At 44.3% G+C, this 22,163-nt stretch overlaps 1 protein-coding gene across 1 annotated transcript; it reads right to left on the bottom strand.

The window, feature by feature from the left end:
• Positions 1 to 20,425: 20,425 nt before the first annotated feature.
• On the bottom strand, positions 20,426 to 20,899 carry LOC138267117 (protein LDOC1-like). The gene has a single exon (XM_069215966.1). The coding sequence runs from the start codon at positions 20,897 to 20,899 to the stop codon at positions 20,426 to 20,428; it is 474 nt and encodes a 157-aa protein (XP_069072067.1).
• Between the last annotated feature and the right edge of the window lie 1,264 nt (positions 20,900 to 22,163).

Below are 22,163 nucleotides of genomic sequence, written 5' to 3' on the forward strand. Positions count from 1 at the left end.
ACCTACACATCTTACTCTGGATGATTTCATGGAGAAATTGCGTGCATTAAAGCCCTTTATGATGGACACTAATGCCTCTTTGCAACGTATTGAGGAGCAGTGGTCCCAACACGAACAACAAATTTATACTCTGGAACAGAGAGTCAGTAATCTTGAAGATTGTAACACTGTCAATCCTCAGATCTCCAAGGACATAGCTCAACTTAAAAGGCTTACTGAAAACTTAGAAAATAGAAATAGGAGAAATAATCATTGCCTTTTTGGGATTCCAGAAGGTTTGGAAGCCTCAAACATGATTGTATTCCTTCAAACAGCAATACCTTCAATTCTTTGCTTGCCTTCTACCTCTCCTCTCGCTATTCAACGGGCACATCGTTTAGGTCCACAGACTTCAACTGGCCCTCGTGCACATCCTAGTGGCATTATTATTCTCTTTCTCCAATTTAGTGACTTGATGCAAATACTCTCGGAAGCCAAAAAGATGGGCTCTTTGTTATGGTCAGGTCATAAAGTGTTTTTCACACAAGACTTCTCCTGCTACAGCTGCACGTCGCAAACAGTTTTTGGACTTACGTCCACAACTCAAATCCTTGAATATTCGATATGGTCTTCTTCACCCATGCCTTTTCAAAATTACATTCAAGGACAAATCTTACTCGTTTGAGGAGCCTTCAGCACTACAAACTTTTATTAACCAACACAAAACAGAAGCAATGGAACTAGGAGCATCTGCAATTACTTGAAGGTATAATTTAATTTGTATTTAATGTCCTTTCTTTTTTTTTCTTTTTTCTGGCCGGTTTAATAGTAGTGGTTATGTTTAGTATTTATATCCATGGTTTTCCTTCTCTGCATCTTCTTATTTTCGTATTTATTTATTTTTTAGATAGTGTTCTTTGTGCAATCCTCATGTTCCTTTCCCAACCGTATCCCTTTCTCACCATCCAAATTGTCCTCCTACACGTTCCACTGGTAAGCTTTGAATTTTATTGTTCTTCATGTCACACTCCTTTACAGTAGTTATTACGTTATTTGGTCTCCTGAATGGTACATTTTTCGTTTGTATGTTTTTTTTTCTTCCATGAAACTCGCCTTTATATGTTTTAATATCTAATATCACTTTTCTTGTGCTGAAGCCACTCTTGCCTGTCTTTTCAGGTTCTCCGCTGTCCCTCTGCCTTTCGGGGTATTCACTTTCTATCTTGTCTTCTTTAGCTTTCGTGGACTTTAGTCCCTGTATTGCCACATCCATGTATATACAACTTCTGGAGGTCATCTTCCTCCTTTTCTTTTTCTTTACTATCTTGTTTCATTCCCATTTCTTTGCTTTTGCAAAATTGATATGCCTAGTTTTTTCCTTGTTACAGCAGTTGTTTATTAATACTTCTTGTTATGCAACTTAGAACTGTTACTTGGAATGTTAAGGTGCTTAAACACCCCATTAAACGTCAGCGTGTCTTATCTCCCCTAGCTCGTTTGAAATGCCACATTGCTTTGTTGCAAGAGACTCACCTCAATGACTCGGAGGCAATTAAGCTTAAAAAACAATGGGTGGGGACATTTTCTACTCCCCTTCCACCACAAACAAAAATGGGGTAATTATACTCTGTCATAAATCTCTCAAACCTACCATAATTTCACAGCATCAAGATACAGAAGGTCGCTGGGTACTTGTTACATTTACAATTGACAATATTTCTCTTAATATCCTAAATATATACGGCCCCACACATCCAGATCCAAATTTTTGGAAGAATCTTTCACATATTGTCTCTAACCATTCCTCAAACAATTAACTAATAGGTGGTGACTGCAACCAAATTCTCAATCCATTTTTGGACCGACGTTCCATGTCACATTTCATTCCACATGCCTCCCACGAAGCTTTTAAAAACTTTATTTTACAGCATTCTCTCTCTGATTCCTGGAGAATATGCAATCCCGACCTCTTGGAATACTCTTTTTATTCTCCTACCCCCCATTCCCATTCTAGCCTTGATTATATCTTTCTGAGTAAAGGTTTATTGCAACATATGGTCAACTCTGAAATCAGTGCTATTTTGATCTCAGATCACGCACCTGTGATTACTGACATTGATCTTTTTCTTAATGGTTCTAAAACATCTTCATGGAGGTTTAATAACTCTCTACTTTCAGATGCTACTTTTATTGCTTCCTACAGTAAGTTTATAGAAGAATACTTCCACATCAACTATAGTGATCAACTATCATTTCATTTTGTGTGGGATGCATTCAAAGCAGCCTCTAGGGGTTTCATCATAAGTTACGCTCACTCAAAAAAAAAAGTCTGCTCAACAAAAATCGACTTCCATCCTTGAAAATATAAAGTCCCTAGAACATGAAAACTATACTCTCAAAACTAGTAAATCACATCTTGAAGCACTAGTCTCAGCTAAAATGGTGTTTAACCAATATACCACTGAACAAGCATGCGGCACCCTCCTGAAAATAAATGCCAGATATTATGGTGGTAACAATAAAGCTGGTTCTCTTCTAGCTCAATATTTGAAACAAAGAAAAAAAAAAAACTATTAAATCTATCACAGATAACAATGGTGTTAAACACTTTAGAGATAAAGATATAGCATTGTGTTTCGCTTCTTACTATAAGGAAATGTACACTCCAGAAAACATACCAACAGTTGACTCTCTCAACCAATATTTCTTTAATCTCAAACCAAGAGACCCATTGCAGATTGACCTCTCATCTTTAGACCAACCCCTACAACTTACCGAACTATATACAGCTTTACAATATCTCCCCAAGGGTAAGGCTCCAGGCCCAGATGGCTTCACAGAAGAATTCTTTATTCAGTTTGCTAAGTCTCTCTTCCCCAAACTCTTTCAATTACTTAATCACTTTATAATGTCAGGTTCTGCATCTGGCTCATTTACGGAGGCCATGATTTGTGTTATTCCCAAAGAAGATTGGGATGCGACTGACTGTAAAAATTATAGACCCATATCTTTAATTAACACTGATTGTAAACTCTATGCCAAAGTTTTAGCTCTCCGTTTACTCCCATATATGCCTGACCTTATTGATTCTCATCAATCTGGTTTTATCCCTAATAGAAATGTAGCAGATAATTCCCGTACTTTTTTAAATATTATTAACAAGGCATCTAAACTTAAGATTCCTCTTGCAGCTTTATCATTGGATGCGGAAAAGGCATTCAATAGGGTCTCCTGGCGTTTCTTGTCGAAGGCATTGGAATGGCATGGACTAGGTACTAAATTCCGACATTTTATATCCATTCTTTATTCCTCACCATGTTCCTCGGTTATAACAAATGGTATCTGATCTCCTTTTTTCCCTCTTAAAAGGGGTACTCATCAGGGATGACCATTATCTCCTTTACTATTTATTTTGGCTCTCGAACCTTTTCTATGCCAATTAAAAACGTCTGAACAATTTACGGGGTTTCAAATTAATAATGCACACATTAAATTTATGGCATATGCTGATGATATTCTTTTGTTCATGTCTCACACTGACACTTCTCTTCCTGCATTCCTGCATGAGCTCAACTTATATTCTGATGTATCTGGCTACAAACTTAATATAGAGAAAAAAGTGGTCTTACCACTTAATGCTCATTGCACTGGCTCTGTATTCCTTGATGCAGGATTATCTTGGAATTCTTCTAAGATTAACTGCCTGGGGGTATGGTACTGCACTACTCTCAAGGATACATTAAAGACTAATTTAGAAATCTTATCTGCAAAACTTGTAGATCTCACACAGAAATGGTCTCGGTTATATCTCACGTGGTGGGGCCGCTTGGACACCATTAAGATGATGCTTCTCCCTATCATTAACTTCTTCCTTATGATGCTTCCTATTAAGGTACCTAAACTATTTTTTAGTTCAATTGATAAAATTCTATCCAAGTTCCTGTGGAACGATAAACAATCCCGAATCTCTCTCTCGAAATTAAACTTCCTAAAGTACAAGATGGAGTTAATTTTCTGGACTTTTTAACTTATCACAAATCTTTTGGCATTAAGCAAATAGATCCCTATTTATCTACACTCAATGATGCCCCTCAAAAGCTATGGTCCTCTTTGGAAGAAACATTTATTTCTCCCTTTTCCCATAAACACATTATATTTATGTCTAACCCCCCAAAATTCTGGTTGCCCAGCACTATCTCCCATTCAGTCAACTTACTGAAACCTTTTTTTATTTTGCATCTTACCCCCATTAATTAATTCTTTAACAGTCCTATTTGGCACAATAGTTCTCTTAGGAAACAAGGTAAAACCTTGTGTTGGAAGGCTTGGATGACTAAAGGTATTCTTCTCATTTCCCAATGATATCATAAAGACTCTCCTTCCCTTTTACTACTCTCTCAGCAATTTATAATCTCCCCATTCACATGAAATCCCAATATATCATTCTTTCTACTCTAGTCCAAGAGGCCCTCAATAAACTTATACATCATAATCATTCTTCTCTTGCATCATCTCCACACCCGATCGTAACTTCTAATTATCCTAGAGCAGCTGGAATTTATAAACTTTTAAGAACGTCTGTTTCACCTAGACTCAAATCACCTATTGAGACATTGTGGGAATCAGATCTTGGTGTTGTTTGGCCAACTTTTTTATGGGATAGAATATAGTACAAGATACATTCCACTGCACGCACTGCAAGCCTCACACAGACCCTATTTTTTTTTATAATAGACTTTTCTACACGCCTGTACGCTTTTACAAACTCAAACTTGCACAAAATGATAATTGTTGGCGCTGACACACTCAGCAGGGTACTGACTTTCACATGTTTTTTTCTTGCCCGTCCCTATCTACTTTTTGGTCCTCAATATGGTCTTGCATTTCAGCAATAGCTCAGATCTCCTTACCAATGTCATATGAATTACTGTTTTTGGGTGGCATACACGATATCTGGAGTTCATTCAGGCCTCTTGGAATATTGGTGGACCTTTTGTTTTCTATTGCAATCTCTATTATTACTTCTAACTGGAAATCTTCAGAGAAAATTACTCTCAGACAGTGGTGGAATTCTGTATGTTATCATCATAGACTTGACAGCTACAAGCTTGATTCAACAGGAACTTTCTTCAAACGTCATCAGCTATGGTTGCCATTAAGTAACTATCTCTCACGCACTGCAAAGTAAATGGATTTTTCTCCTCCTTTTAAAAAAAATGTCAATATATTTCCTGTTTTTCTTCTTATATATACTTATTTCATCTTACATTCACTGTAACTAATGTCTGTTACCTCTCTCTCCACATGGCTATCACTTGATTCCCTTTTCTATCCCTGTAGCTCTTCTCCCTCTCCCTCTCTCTTTCTTCTTTCTTTATTCAAACTTGGAGTCTTTGATACTATATTGCTGTATATGCCTAATTCATTTACTTGTTTAATATGAATTTATAAGTACAATATTCTTTATGCATATATATTCACAACTGCATATCTCTGTCCTGGCAATGTTAAGTTAATGTTCTTGTATTTGACTCAATAAAAAACATCTTTAAAAAAAAAAAGTGCTAATTTCTAGAGTCTGCATGCTTCCATGGCAAATGACCTCTCTCCAACCTCAAATACAGGCTGATAAACACAAAGAAATATGCAAACTGTGCTACTGTTGCACACAATAAAAGCGAACCATTTCCCGTGACCACACTCCTTGTGATGATTAAACAGAAACATGCTCTGCTAAGTGACAGCAGAATCCGAAACAACAGTACTCCCACAGCTCGCGTGTACGAAAAAAATCCTTCCTATGACCACACCCCTTGTGCTAATCAAACAGAGACATGGTCTATGATATGACTATGAAGCTCAAATCATTGGTACTCAGACAAGACGCGCGAACGAGAAGCTTCCTAATGTCATGCAAAAGTGACTACAACACCCAGAATGCATCTGGTTCCTTTCTATGTGTGGCTGTAATTATTTCCACTTATGCTGCAATCCAGAAACAGGAAAGAAAAGCGTTGGAGTATTGAACATAGGAAAACAATGTTAAAACACTTATGTGTGTTTTAGAAATAAAACAGGTTGAATCCATGCTAGTATGCAATGTTACTTACTGCCAAACAAAAGTGGTTGCCTCCTCAAGCACTTGGTAAACGGTCCAACAGGGCTGCAACATCATCTCAATTGAGGCATACCGATACTCCCAAATATACCTAGTATGTAAGCATGTAGATTACCAGCGGTTGCTCGCTAACGTCAGTGATAAAATTAATGGTGAAAACAAGAGTGCATTCTACTTGCCAAAAATGCTTCCCGTGTGGTCTCCTCCCAATGTCAGTGTCGCGGTTAAAAGGTTCTTTCAAAGTACATGATAAGAATAGAAATGAAAAAAGGACCCTGTGAGCGATATAGTGTTTTCATGTTTGTCTGCCCCAAGACACACCGCCTGCAGTGGCAGCCTGCCATGTGCTTGGTGAGGGGTCCCTTAGGGTGGCATGACTCGTGCTACAGCACCTAGGTACCCTTTTTACTACCCTAGGCCCTAGGTACCAGGGGTACCATTTACCATTTACTAGGGAATTACGGAGGGTGCTAAAGGTTTTGCCAATTGGGGAAAACCACTGTGAAGTTTTAGGGGAAACTGGGGACCTGGTTAGCAGGAATCCAGTACACTTTCAGTTGAAATTACATCAGATACCAGGTAAAAAGTAGGGCCTAACCATGCCAAAAAGGGTGCTTTCCTACACGACCCCCCCTCCAAACAAAAGATGATGAAACTAACCTTTTCTAAGAGAGTCTTTATCTTCTAAGTGGAAGAACCTGGTCAGTCCCAGGTCTATGTTCCACTGAAAAGTCCATTCCCTGTAGGGATATGGACCACCTTAACAGTTTAGGGTTTTCACCTTTCATCTGCACTAGCCACCTGAGAGGCCTGAGATCAGTTTGAACAAAGGAGTGAGAGTCGAACAAGTATGGCCCCAAAGTCCACAGGGACCAAACCACAGCAAAGGCTTCCCTCTCAATGGCACTCCAATGTTGCTCTCTGGGGAGTAACCTCCTGCTGATGAAAGCAACAGGTTGGTCATGTCCATCATCATTAATTCGGATCAGGACTGCTCCTATCCCAAGTTCAGAGGCATCTGTCTGCACTATGACCTGATTGGTGTATTCTGAAGCTTTTAGAACAGATGCTGATAACAGCTTCTTTCAGAGTGTCAAAGGACTTTTGACAGCTCACTGTCCAGTTTACCTTTTTGGGCATCTTTTTGGAGGTCAGTTCTGTGAGAGGTGTCATAATGGTGCCATATCCTCTCATGAACCTCCTGTAGTACCCAGTCAAGCCAAGGAATGCCCTGACTTAGGTCTGGGCTGTTGGAGGTACCCAGTCCAGAACTGTCTGGATCTTGGGTTTTAGTGGTTGAACTTGGCATCCACTGATAAGGTGACCCAAGTATACAATCTGGCTCTGCCCTATTTGGTACTTGCTTGACGTGATAGTGAGGCCTGCACTTCTCAGAGCCTCTAGGACCTTTCTAAGGGAGCTCAGGTGATCCTGCCAGGTAGAGCTAAAGACAGCAATATCATCAAGATATGCTGCACTAAAGTCTTCTAACCCAGCAAAGACTTTATTCACCATCTTTTGGAAGGTGGCATGGGCATTCGTCAATCCAAAGGGCATAACAGTAAACTGATAATGCCTACCAGGAGTGGAGAATGCTGATTTCTCCTTTGTTCCAGGGGTCAGACCTATCTGCCAGTACCCTGATGTGAGATCAAAAGTACTGAGAAATTTGGCTGCCCCTAGCCTGTCAGTCAATTCATCAGCCCTAGGAATTGGGTGAGCATCGGTTTTGGTCACAGCATTGAGGCCCCTATAGTCCACACAAACCGCATTTCTTTCTTTCTACCTTGGGAATAAAGCTTGGGGACTAAGATAACTGGACTGGCACAGGGGCTCTCAGAGTGCTCAATGCCTCCCAATTCCAGCGTCTTGCTGACTTCAGCTATGATGCTCTCTTTGACATGGTCAGACTGTAGATTTTATTTTTGACAGGCAAGCTGTCCCAGTGTCCACATCATGTGTACACTAGGTACTCTGACCAGGGGTCAAAAAGAAGAGCTCAGCATACTGCTGCAAGACTTGCTTGTAATCAATCTGCTGTTGGTCAGTGAGGGTGTCTAAAAAGACCACTTCTTCCACTGCGCCATTCTTTGGGTTGCTGGTCAGGTTCACTCTCAGCTTCCTGCCTCTCATCAGTGACCATGAGCATGGCCATCTCAGCTCTGCTGTGATAGGGTTTAAGGCGATTGACATGGGTCACCCTTTTGGGGTTCCTGCAAGAGTCAGTCCACCAGGTAGGTGACTTCCCCTTTTCTTTCTAGGCTCCAAAACCCATACCTTCTGCCCTAGTTGGAACTCCACCATTGCAGCCTTTTGATCATACTATAGCTTCCAGAGCTCTTGGCTGGCCTCAAGGTTTTTTTAATAGTTTTATTTTTTGTGTTTCATAACCGTTAAACAAGATACAGTACATCAGATAATACCAGCATATTTACATATCAAAGTAGCAGTCATGAGATACGTTCAAGTATCATTTGGTCTGGATAGCATATAAGTTGTGAATGGGGCCCATATATCTATGGGCCTTGATGCTACTGGGAGTTCTTTATACAATTCGAATTGTGGTTGACAGTACGTCATATCACAAACCCAATCTTTCATTGTGGGTGCTAGCTTTGCCCCCCAGTGGATGGCAACCCTTCATTTTGCTAGCAGGAGCGCCACTGCCACAAGTTTCTTATATGCCGGCTGGATATCCGTTATCAGGCCTAGTAGATACCACTGAGGGGAACATTCCACTTCGACCATTACGATTTCGGCCAAAGCAGATATGACTTTCTCTCAATATTGTTGAACATGAACACAACTCCAAGCAAGGTGTATGAAATCTGCAGCCTCTTTCCCACACACGTGTTGTCCACTCTCAACCCATATCTAAACAGTTGTTCAGGTGTGTAATATAGTTGGTGCAGGTATTTAAAGTGGATAATCCTCAAGTTACAATTAGATGCAAGTCTGTCCATAAGAATACAACACCAATCCCATTCTTTTTGACTAAGTGGGATATCTAGTACGGCATTCCACCTCTCCAAGGCGGCATGCATCATGATTTGACCATCTGCCTGAGATGCCCTATAAAGGATAGTGACTAATTGTTTACGTGTGGTGTTACTAAGCAATATTTTCAATGCATTGAGGGTCAGAGGTTCAGAGGGAATTGGGGGTAAAGCTCCAGTACCACTACCCCAACTTGAAATTCGTGAATGGTATAAGCGAGTTTGTCAGTGCTCCCTCTGTCAAGTCCGTCATCTCCACAGATGTCCCGGCTGTATAAAGGACACGCATAGTCATCAACCCTAACTCACCCATAAGGTTGAGTGTTAGCTTTTCTTGTGTTGCTGAAATGTCTGGATGATTACGCAGTGGTAATGCCAGGGCATACAACGGCAGCAATGTCGCTCTGACACCTAGCACCCTTCACAAACTGAGTGTACAAGTAACTGGGTTTATTCCTCCCCAAGTCACTCCTCCCGTTTATGTTGCAATATCGAAGCAAGCGGTGTAGTCTATGCACCGTCACTTTCGATTGCCAGATGTGGTAAGTAGGATGTGGGGTGGTACCAATATTGTGCAAATTGTGCCTGGGTGCATTAGTAGTATAGATGCAGATCCTGCACTCCAAAGCCACCCTTATCATATGGGAGGGTAAGTATGTCCCAGTTAATCCTCAGCTTCTTAGCGGCCAGCTGATGTCACCAGTAGTGAATGAATGCGTTTGTAACAATGCTGTGTCATGATAACAGGTATATATGTAAACAAATAGAGAAACGTAGGTAGTATGATCACTTTCATGACAACTATGCGGTCAGCCAATGACAGTGGGAGGCGTATCCCTCTGGATACCTGGTCTTCCAATTTGGTGAATGCCCTTCCATAATTATACCGCACCACTAAATCCGAGTCCCTGTGGCTCCATATCCCTAGATACTTGACCCGATCTGTGCGCCACTCTAGTGGGAAGTCCAGCGGATTTGGGAGGGTGGATAGCATCAACGAAAGAACAGTGGACTTCCGCCAATGAATACTTAGGTCGGAGTATTGTTCATACCTGATATACTCATGTATGACCTGCAACAGAAATCTGTGTGGTTCCCACATAGCCACATCAATATATGCGGACGGCGTGATTCTGTATAAGGGGCGCCTACTGAATCGTAATGCTGCATACGCATGTCTCTGTCTAATCATACAAGCCAAAGGTTCAAGCGCCAGTGCAAATAAAATTGGCCATAATGGGCACCCCTCGCGCGTGCCCCAATATATGTGTAGTGGATTAGATATGCGCCCATTCACCCGTACTCTTGGCTTTGGGTTAGTATACAGCAGCCGTATCCATCTAAGGAACGCCAAAGGCATTGTAAACATATTTCCATGCTATAGAATTGAAAGCCTTTCCAGCATCTAATAAAAGGGCACTGGCCTGTATCTCAGTGATGTAGCAGTGCAAAAAGGGTGCATAAATTATGCACTGTTGATGTCGTGGGGACAAATCCCAATTGATCCAGTAGGATCATACTGGGAAGGAATGGTTTAATCCTATTCGCTAATATTTTAGCCAGTATTTTGGCGTTTATATTAATGAGAGGCAATGGGCGATATGATTTGCGTTTATCTGGCTTCAAGAGGATTACTATGAGGGCTTCCACATAAAAGGGGGGAAAGTCTGTCTGTTTTATGCCTCTAAATACACCATGTGTAAGTGTGGATCAAGTATGTCAGCGAACTCTTTATAAAATTCGCCCATCAATTCCCAGTGATTTACCATTTAGAAGGGCTCGGAGAGCATCTTTCACATCCTCAACAGTCGGGGGCTGTGTCATCCCATCGAGAGCCAAGCCAGCGCTATATCCCCCAAATATGCAGCTGTTTCTACTTCTGACGCTGTGTCGCGTGTTGCATATAATTAACCATACAAGTTTTGAAGGTGTGAAGGATGTCCAGGGTGTCGTAATGTTTCTCCTGAGTTAGTTTTAATGGCATTGACATATGTTTGTTCCTTCTGGAGTGCAGTTTCATCACCAGACTCCATCCTGGTCTCCCCCCTTCCCCGTATGCCCTCGCCACATGGTGCTTGGAGAGGTGTCTCATCTCTTGCCCTGCTATGTCATTGTATTCGGTGATTAGATCCATATTAGCAGCTAGTGTCTGGGGGTTAGGCGCTGTTGTATATGTTTGTTCCCAATGTGTATCTTCTGTTCTATGTTCTTCATTTGTGTCCACATTGCCTTCAGTACCCCTACCTGCGAGCCAGTACATACCCCTCGAATAATGACTTTAAATGCCTCCCACAGTGTGCCCATGTCCTTAACCGACCCTGTATTTTCTTTAAAATATGCTACAATTGTGGTGCGCACACCTTTCCTTAGTATAATGTCCAATAATGCTGTGTGTTGAAGGTGCCAGGTGTACGGAGTGGATGCTTTTGTGGACTATGTCAACTCCAGTTTGACTGGGGCATGATCCGACAATGTGCGCAGCAAGTGTTGCACTCCCTGCATCTACCCTTCCACCTCCTGGGCGATGAGCCAATAGTTCAATCTGGACCATGTGCCATGTACTGAGGAGGTAAAGGTGCCCTCTCTACCAGTGGGGTTCCTCATTCGCCAAGTGTCCACTACTCCATCAGTCATTCCCTACCGAATCACCAGTGCAGCTTGTTTGCCCTGCCAGTCCCAGTGGCTGAGTGACCAAGGTGCGGATCCAAGTACGTGTTTAAATCCCCGTCCCCCACCCCACATAATGGCTGGTGCCTGAAGTAGGTATAGTCTATTTCACAGTGCTCTGTAGAATTCTGGGTCATCTATATTTGGTCCATATGTGAACACCAGAGTGATCTTCGTGCCATAGAGGGTACCTGGTGCAATCAACCGTATGCCACCATCATCTATTTCAGAGTGAGACATTCCAAAGGGGACCCCTTCTTTATCAAGACCATCACTCTCTAGAGTATGATGAATATGAGGAGGCTATCTGAACACTGCCCACCTAGTCCCTATGTTTTCCTTATTCGCCTTGGTAAGGTGTGTTTCTTGTATTAATGCTATTGTAAATGCTGTCCATCCAGATATGCTAACACTTGCCTCGTTTTCTTGGGGTTATTTAATCCCCTAACATTCCACATGTTGAGCGTTATATATCCATTACCGGGAGTCATCATCTATTCTTTTGTATCAAAGTCTGTATACTGTCCTCAAGCTCATAGTGGTCCCATAATCCTGTGTGTAAGAACCACACTGCGCAAGTACCTGCAACGCACCAATACTAACAGCAAACATTTCCCCCAGCATCCCAATCATGCCAAAGAGATCCCTTTATCCTATTAACAAACCAACAGTTTAATAAGCTAACACAACCAATCCAAAATCAGTAATCAATCTGTTGCAATCAAAGGAAAACACATGGGTATACCCATTTGTGGGGAGCTAACAGAGGCACAACTCACCCCCTGCACAGGACAGAGGGGGCTGGGAGCATCATATGAATCAGCACGGTCACATTAAGTGCACTGTAGGCCCCTCAGGCCATCTGAAGCAGGGGATTCTCCAGCCTCACCACCCAGCCATTTCCTGACAAAGAGTTCTCTCCTACATATGGTGTGCTAAGATGGCTCGAGTGCATACAGCGACAGCACATACGAGGGCTACACCACATATGGAGTCAATTAGGCACTTCCCTGCACCACCTGAATGTGGACGGGCATGCCTCTGGTCATCTGCTCCAGAGTGCAATAGAGTATTTAAGGATATTGTCCAGTGTAATCAATCAGTCCTCTGTTCCATATCTGTTTCAGGATGTTTGTTTTTTTCGATATGATGAGTTTCAGGAAATCCATGGATGCTCTTGGATGAAGAAATGTCTTCTGCTTTCCCTCATGATCAACCCGTAGCCTGGCTGGATATAACATAGCATAGGATATACCTGCTTGCTGCATCTTCTGTTTTACAAGGAGATATTCCTGTCCGTGCTGCCTGCACTCCCATTGTAAAGTCAGGGAAAAATGACTCTCTGCATCCCTGATACTGTATGTCTTATTTCTCCTGTGCCAGCCGAAGCACCACATCTCTGTCACAATAGTTCAACAATTTGGCTTTTATAGTGCGCAGCGATGTGCAAGGCAGAGGCCTGAGCCCTAGAGACCTATGAGCTCATTTAACAACGAACATTGCTGAGAAAGTCTTGTCTCCAAAACTGTTGTGCAGCATGGACGCAATAAATTGCTCCATTTTCCCAGTGTTTGTAGACTCCAGGATTCCAGCAATTTTAAGCGTATTCTGTCGGGATCGTGCTTCGAGATCTTAATTTTTTTACTCGAATGACAGCCATGACCCCACATTTAGGCATTTTGTGGAGAGGCCCTACAAATCGTCCTCAGTATTTGAGAAATGTTGTTCCACCACTATGATTCTTGTTGTTTGTGCATACTATTTAGCCACCATGTGGTCCGTTTGAATAATTAACAAGTCTGTTTTCCCAAAAATTGACTGTAGGCTTTGCCTCATTGCTTGTAGAGTGGCTTTCAGAGCCGTGGCCCCTGGTGCCTGTAAGTTATGGTCCTGTGATGTTGCTGCGTCCGGCTGTGTTTTGGAATGTTTCTTATTGTCAAAAGTGAGACAGGATTGCGTTTCATCAGTTTTCCCCATGTTGAGCTTGTGTTGTTTCCGAGTATGTTGTGGGAGAATTATCTAGCGCCTCGTCGTTTTGGTTTTGTGTGGCACTTATTATGTTCGTATAAATGTTTGCCCCAGCTGTAGGTCTGTACATCAGCAGCAAGCCCCCCACCCCGAATTCCTCTTTGGAGCCACAATCAGGCACCTGTTCCCACAGCTGCAAGGGTCGACCAAACATGCAGTACTCATCTCACTTAGCTTACTGCTAATTGTGTACCACCGATATGGTGCTCCAAAATTATTTTCTGTTTTATCTGTTTACTGTGTATGTGGCATAGCTGACCAAAGTTGCTGTGCAGTGTATCAGCACACTTCTTTTTCAGTCCTCAGTGACTCAGGACGCTTGTCTAATGCACTTATATGTGCATATAACACAGTCCATCCAGCTACCATTCTCTACATTCGCCTCCAGGGCTCAATTAAATTAGTTGTTTTGTATTATTTTGCCTCCTTAAGCCCCCCGTAGCACAACGCTGCAGTTGCAATTCTCTTACTCCCCACAGCTGCATGTGGCAACAAGGGCCCCATGCAGGCTGCCTTTCCCACAGCAGTATCAGCCTGTCTCTCAGGAGGCCCCACTGGTTACACTCTGGTGTTGGTGCCCAGAGCGCTCACTTCTCTGCCCACTCACCAAATGCACCACACCGTCAGCCGGCACCTTGAGAGTGACTGACAGGCCCACAGCAGCGCTGTCTTCTTCACCGATTTCTCTGGCGTTTACAGGCTGCCACCAAGCGTGAACTCTGCCTCAGCCAGCGTGCGGAGCAAGATACCATCTGTATCTTGGCGAGTCAGCAGCCTCAACAGCGAGTCCACCTCCTCGTGCCTCGCATAAGCTCCAGTTCTGCCAGTCTCTGTAGTGCCACCTACTCGAGGTGCAGTCGTCTGCCGGTGGTGGCACTCTCTCCACAGATGAGCGCCATCTTAAGCTTTGGCCACCAACTCCTCTGCAGTCATCTCTCAAGGTTGTTTTGCAGCCTTCTTTATGAAATTGTTTTCGGCCAGCAGGATGCTGCAGTCTCACTGCAGTCTCACATTCTGAGGTTGCTTCTTTTTAAAATAAATTAGTGCTGATAAAATAGGATTATTGAAGGATTTTGTGCCCCAGCCAGCAGAGCTTCACTAAAGTGCGGCCATCTTGCTGTGGGCTCTGTGGCGCCCCCCGGCCTCAAGGTCTTTAGTTGCGAAGCCATTCTGGAGCAAAGGCCAAGGACATAGTCGACAATATCCTATTTGGGTTCTCTGAAAGGTCTCTCCCATCCCCCCTTCACAAGACAAAGTGGTCCCTTTGCAGAATGCCCAAACAGAAGTTCAAAGGGGGAAAAACCTACTCGCTTCTATGGCACTTCCCTGTAAGTGAAAAGCAGGCATGGAAGTAAGACATCCCATCTCCTTCTGAGTTTTTCAGGGAGTCCACCAATCATACCTTTCAATGTCTTGTTGAATCTCTCAACAAGCCCATTGTTTTGTGGGTGATGGGAGTAGTGAACTTATAGGTCATCCCAGATTCAGCTCACATGTGTTTCAGGTAGCCCAACATGAAGTTCGTACCTCTGTCTAACACCACCTCCTTTGGAAAGCCCATTCTGGTAAAGATACCAATGAGGGCCCTAGCTACTGTATGGGCAGTAATAGTCCTCAGGGGAATTGCTTCAGGATACCTGATAGCATGATCCTCTACAACCAGTATGAATCTGTTTCCTGAAGCAGTTGGAGGGTCAAGGGGAGTGACAATGTCAATCCCTACTTTTTCAAAGGGAACCCCAACTACTGGAAGTGGAACTAAGGGGGCCTTTGGGTAGCCGCCTGTCTTACCACTGGCTTGACAGGTGGCACAGGCGTTACAAAATGTCTTCACCTTATGGGACATACCTGGCCAGTAGAAGTGGTTCACCAACCTTCTCCATGTTTTAGCCTGGTCAAAATGCCAAGCTAGGGGATATGTCACGATTCACCCTTGGCTTACCGTCTGTATCAGAGAGGGGTGGTGTGCGACCCCGGTTCCTGCAAGTCCTACTCTGACTGAGGTAGGGGCGACCCCTTCCGGTAGCCACGGTGCTGTTGACAATAGTACGCCACCACAGTCCGTGCCCTCCAGAAGGAGTCCCAGAGGAAAAACCCTAAGGGGAAAAAACCTCCAACTGGAACTCCCTGAAACAGAAGGAGGACACAAGGAATTAGCAATCAGAAGTCTGGAAATACTGGAAAGCAGAGGAAAAACAGGAACAACTGGAGTCCAAGCGAAGACCAGCCGGAGCGTGACCACCACCGCAGAAGTGTTGCAACGCAATGAAAAGAAGAATTGATTCCCCTTATATACCCCTAGACAGGAAGTGATAGACAGGAAGAAGTAACACCACCATACTGGATTGGGAAGGGGGTATCGTAATAGATAGAAAAAGGCACCATAGTAAAAAGGGAACAGATGCATGCAGGGAAAAGAGAGGCGCAAGGTGTGCTGGGAAGGAGAAGGCATGGCTCCAGGAACCATAAGGAGGAAAGGAAGGCCCTGAATTGGGGCACCCGGTAAGTTTGTGATGCTGGGGGGGGGGGGGCACAGACACCCCACGACAACACCCGCGTCGTGCGCTGTGCGTGGCGAGGACCGACACCCAATCCTGGGTCTCAGGCCTCAATGTGGCAAAAGAACAGCACGCAGCCGGAGAAAAGGGCTGCCGCGACCCCTAACACGGGCCGTAGTTACCACTGCGGCGCGCGGCCGGAAAAAAGGGCCGCAGCGCGGGCTCCGCGACCCCCAACGCGGGCTGAGGCTCCCACCGAGGCCCGGCCAGGAGATGCTGCGGGCCGCGGCGGCGCAACAGTAGGTCCCCCCCGAGGCTCCAGGTTTGTGAGGGAAAAGACGGAAAAAACGACAGATCAGAAGAGGGACATGAACCGCAGATGCGTTTTCCCAGGAGCATTCACTCATAGGGTAGCCCTTCCAATGAATGAGGTATTGGAGACGACCACGGAAGTCTCGAGAGTCACACATTTCCTAGACCTCCTATTCAGACATGTTGTCAACCAGTTGAGGAGGACAGGTGAATTGTCTGCGAAAAGGATCAGGGACATAGGGTTTAAGCTGAGATACATGGAACACAGGATGTATTTTCCAAGTCTGAGGCAAACGAAGACGAACAGAAACGGGATTGATCTTTTGAAGAATCAGAAATGGACCATAATACTGAGGTTTGAACTTATTTTGGGTTAATCAAAGGGGTACGAATTTAGAGGAAAGCCAGACTTTATCATTGATCTGATAAGGCGGGGCTTCACAACGTTTCTTGTCAGCCATTCTTTTCATGCGTGTTTTTGTGGCTAAAAGATTTGAATGTAAGACACGCTGGATACCCCGTAGTTGCCGGACGTATGAGGTAATGGCAGGGAGAATAGATGTTTCTTTAAGAGGAATAGGAAAGGCTTTCGGATGGAATCCATAAGAACAATAAAAAGGAGAGACTTTCGAGGCACTGTGTACCGAATTGTTGTATGAGAATTCGGCAAGTGGTAGGTACGTAGACCAATTGCTTTGCGTAGCATTGCAAAAACTACGTAGGTATTGTTCAAGGCCTTGATTCAGACGTTCGGTCTGTCCATTAGTTTGGGGATGGAAACCAGATGATAGAGCTACCTCTATTCTTAGTGTCTTACAAAATTGTCTCCAAAAACATCAGATGTATTGGGGACCCCGGTCTGAGATAATGACTTGCGGCAGGCCATGAAGCCGAAAGATCTCCTGAATAAAGATCTGACTTAGTTCTTTTGCCATAAGTAGTTTCCTTAATGCCCTGAAATGTGCCATTTTCGTGAAGGAGTCAATCGTTACCATTATTACCCGATTCCCAACTGAAGGAGGCAAAGAGCACATAAAATCAGTGGAGATAGTGTGCCACGGACCTGGTGGAACAGGTAAAGGACGGAGTAATCCTACTGGTTTATTACGAGGTGTTTTCACTTGTGCACAGATGGGACAAGAAGTCACATAGTTTTCAGTGTCTGTTTTGAGTGTGGGCCACCAAAAAGAGTGAAGCAGGAGATCTTGGGTATCCTTCATACCACGATGACCTGCAATGGGGGAATCGTGGCACATTCGCAGGGCCTCTGTTTGGACTATTTTAGTAGGTAGGAACAATGCCTTTTTATGATAGTAGTAATCCTGATCTTTATGGAGCTGTGGTCGTAAATTGTTCATCTCAGTTGTTTCAAGGGTGGAATACTCAGTTTTCACTTTATCAAGGAATGATTGTACCAACCCAATAATCCTATTATTTTCAAATAGGTTTTGCACAGGAGAATCACTACACTCAGGATAGCGGCGTGACAGGGCATCTGCCAAAATATTTTGGGAACCAGGGATATATGTGATGTAGAAATCGTATTGACTAAAAAAGAAAGCCCATCGAGCCTGCCGACTATTTTGGCATTGAAAGTTTCTCAAACACTGTAAATTCCGATGATCTGTCCGTGCCTCAAAAGGTTCTTTCGATCCCATAAGAAAGTGTCTCCATTCAATGCAAGCAGTCTTCAAGGCGAGTAGTTCTCGTTCTAAAACCGAATAGTTACGTTCGGAATCAGATAGTATGTGTGAAAGGTAGAATACGGGGTGCTCTAACCCATCATCATCTTGTTTTTGTAGCAAGGCAGCCCCGATTGCTCTTTCTGAGCCGTCTGTAACCACAATGAACTGTTTGGTGGTGTCTGGATGCCGTAGAATGGGAGCTTGAATGAAGGCATGTTTTAACTCTTGAAATGCAGATTCTGCGTCTTTGGTCCAACAAAAACCCTTCCGTAGACTTTCCTTCTTAAGGGTTTGCGTAATATGACTGGTTCGCCGGGCAAAGTCGGCTATAAACTGACGATAGAAATTGGCCAATCCTAAAAAACACTGAGTTTCCTTGATAGAGGAGGGGGATGGCCAGTCCAGAATGGCTTGGATCTTTTCTGAATCCATGGCAACATCTACTTGATTGATGCAATACCCAAGTATTTTACTTCAGTTTGATCAAATTCGCATTTTTCTGGCTTGCAGAATAGATGATGTTGTCTAAGCCTTTCTAATACTTGGAGTACATGTTTAGTGTGTTGTTCTGGGTGAACAGAGGATATCAGAATGTCATCCAGATAGACGACCCCTGTTTGGTGTAGGAGATCAGAAAAAATGGCGTCCATAAATCTCTGAAAGATGGAGGGAGCATTGGTTAGTCCAAAAGGCATTACCCGATACTCATAATGGCTGAAAGGTGTTCTGAAGGCGGTCTTCCATTCATCACCTTCTTTTATCCTTAAAAGATGGTATGCTCCCCTAAAATCTAACTTGGTGAATTTCTTAGCCCCTCTGACGGCTTCTAAAATATCCTTAATGAGAGGCAGAGAGTAGCGGTCCTTAGTAGTGATTTTATTCAATCCGCGAAAGTCTATACAAGGACGTAAATCTTTCGTCTTCTTTGGTACGAAAAAGAGGGGAGCCCATGCAGGTGAAGAGGAAGGGGCAATCAGACCACTTTGTATGTTTTCCTCTAGATATTCCTTGAGGATCTTTTTCTCAGGCTCGGTTAGAGAATACATTCGCCCAAAAGGAACCACGGCATCTGGTTTCAGAGGAATGGCACAATCGTATTCTCTATGAGGTGGCAGTACAGGCTTTTCTGGTTTCTGGAATACAACTGCATATTCCAGATAATGTCTGGGTACTCCTTGCAGAAAGTTGATGGAACATCCTACTTTAGGTGGTGTTAGTAAGATACTCTTCGGGGACCAATAAGTTCCTGCCAAATAACAATGCTGTTGGCAAAAGTTGGAGGAAAGAGAAATGGTTCTAGTTTCCCAATTAATATAGGGAATATGCCGGGTTAGCCATGGAATACCCAGAATCATTACGTGATGCAGTGAGGATATCAAGTCGAAGGAAATGTTTTCTTGATGTTTCCCGAAATGCAAACATAACGTAGGAGTGGTATGCCAGGTCCCGAGGCTAGAAGGGAACCATCCACCGTGTGGACTTGCTCTGGTACCTCCTTGGATATCCGAGGAATCTGTCTTTCCATAGCCCACGTTTCGTCTAGGTAGATACCACTGGCTCCACAATCCAACAAGGCCAGTGCTCTTTCTTCACGGACATCTATTAATTGTAAGGTGACGGGTAAGAGAAAAAGAGCAGTTATTTCTTCTCTTAAAGAACGAATGGAAGGTATCTCGGAATATCCCGTCCTCACCCTTCTCACAGAGGACGGGAGCTGGCGTTTCCCAAGGGCTTTGCTGGACGGATGGGACAGGTAAGTAGATGACCAGAAGCACTACAATAAAAGCAAAGTCCTTTCCGTCGCCTGTTTTCACGTTCACTAGTTGATAAAGGCCCACGCGCCATATCGATTTGCATAGGTTCCTCATCAGTAGGCCCTTTAGTTTCAGAACAAGTCTCCTCAGAACGATGAAGAATGGCACGGGAGGTCACTGAATGTGATGGTATACTATTCTTTTTCTTCTCCATTCGTCGCTCATTTGGACGATATTCTATCGAAAGTGTCAAATCCAATAAACCCTTGAGATCCTCCACTCTGGCGGAGTGCACTAGTTCATCTTTGATTTTATCCCGAAGACCTCTTCGAAAAAGGGTCACCAAGGTACGCTCCACCCAAGAGGTTTCAGCTGCCAATTTTCTAAATCATGTGATGTATTGTAGAACATCCTGACTTCCTTGTTGAATATCGCATAGAGCTTCTTCTGCCGAGGATTCAAGTCCAGGACGCTCAAACATTTGCTTAAAGGTGGCAATAAAGGCTGAATAGTTAGACAGGCTGGAATCATTGCTTGTCACCAGGGGGGTTGCCCAGGCTAAGGCCGGACCAGATAGAGCGCTGATCAAATATCCAACCTTAGTTTTATCTTGCGTGAACTGTGAAGGACGGAATGCAAAGTAGACTGTCAAGGCATCTAGGAATTCTCGCAATTTGTTAGGATCCCCAGAGAAGCGAGGTGTAGTTGCAGAGATAGTAGGGACATCAGTGACCTTAGAGGCTAGGGCTTGTCGGAAAGCCGTATTTTCGGTTTGTAGCTGTTGGAGTTCTTGGGCTTGTTGTTGGATAGTCAAGAGCAACGTTTGGCTTGTTGGTTCCGTACTCATCACGGGATTCTCCATGGTTCCGGGCCACGACTGAAGTTTTGGGCGTCGCAATCTGTCACGATTCACCCTTGGCTTTTACCGTCTGTATCAGAGAGGGGTGGTGTGCGACCCCGGTTCCTGCAAGTCCTACTCTGACCGAGGTAGGGGCAACCCCTTTCGGTAGCCACGGTGCTGTTGACAATAGTACGCCACCACAGTCCGTGCCCTCCCGAAGGAGTCCCAGAGGAAAAACCCCAAGGGGAAAAAACCTCCAACAGGAACTCCCTGGAACAGAAGGAGGACACAAGGAATTAGCACTCAGAAGTCTGGAAATACTGGAAAGCAGAAGAAAAACAGGAACAACTGGAGTCCAAGCGAAGACCAGCCGGAGCGTGACCACCACCGCAGAAGTGTTGCAACGCAATGAGAAGAAGAATTGATTCCCCTTATATACCCCTAGACAGGAAGTGATACACAGGAAGAAGTAACACCACCATTTTGGATTGGGAAGGGCCTATAGCAATAGATAGGAAAAGGCACCATAGTAAAAAGGGAACAGATGCATGCAGGGAAAAGAGAGGTGCAAGGTGTGCTGGGATGGAGAAGGCATGGCTCCAGGAACCATAAGGAGGAAAGGAAGGCCCTGAATTGGGGCACCCGGTAAGTTTGTGATGCTGGGGGGGGCGCAGACACCCCACGACAACACCCGTGTCGCGCACTCTGCGCGGCAAGGACCGACGCCTAATCCTGGGCCTCAGGCCTCGCCGCAGCAAAAGAACAGCGTGCAGCCGGAGAAAAGGGCCGCCGCGGGCTCTGCGACACCCAACACAGGCCGCTGCTCCCAACGCGGCCCGGCCAGGAGACGCCGCGGCCCGCCGCAGCGCAACAGGATAACATGGACCAAAGTGAGGAGAAACTCGCTAAACTACTGAGGCACTACCACTCTCCTAGTGTCACCAGGTTTGGGGTGCAGGTCTCAGTGAAAAGGAGTCCCTCCTCTCAATAGGTCCTGTGGGAGCCCCTGACATCTCCTTTTTCCTGATTAGGACCTTGCTGTTTCGGGCCTTCAAGAGTGGGACAGGTCCTATGCCCTTGGCACAGATCCTCCCTAGAGGGTTCCCTTGGGCCCAAGAGCTATGTCGTGTACGGCCCAAGCTCCGGGGGCTCAGTTCCCTCTGGGGCTGACAGGTTTTCTCCCTGAGGAGAGGGGACCTCATCTGTCATATGTTTGGAAGCTGGTTTCCCAGATTTTTTGCACTTTCTTTTGATAGGTTGGGCCATTATTCCAGACTAACTGTAC

This window comes from Pleurodeles waltl, chromosome 12 (assembly GCF_031143425.1).
Source record: "Pleurodeles waltl isolate 20211129_DDA chromosome 12, aPleWal1.hap1.20221129, whole genome shotgun sequence".
Taxonomy (NCBI): domain Eukaryota; kingdom Metazoa; phylum Chordata; class Amphibia; order Caudata; family Salamandridae; genus Pleurodeles; species Pleurodeles waltl.

What these genes read in the sequence shown, in the direction of transcription:
- LOC138267117 (XM_069215966.1), bottom strand. Translation starts at nt 20,899, where the DNA reads ATGGAGAATCCCGTGATGAGTACGGAACCAACAAGCCAAACGTTGCTC.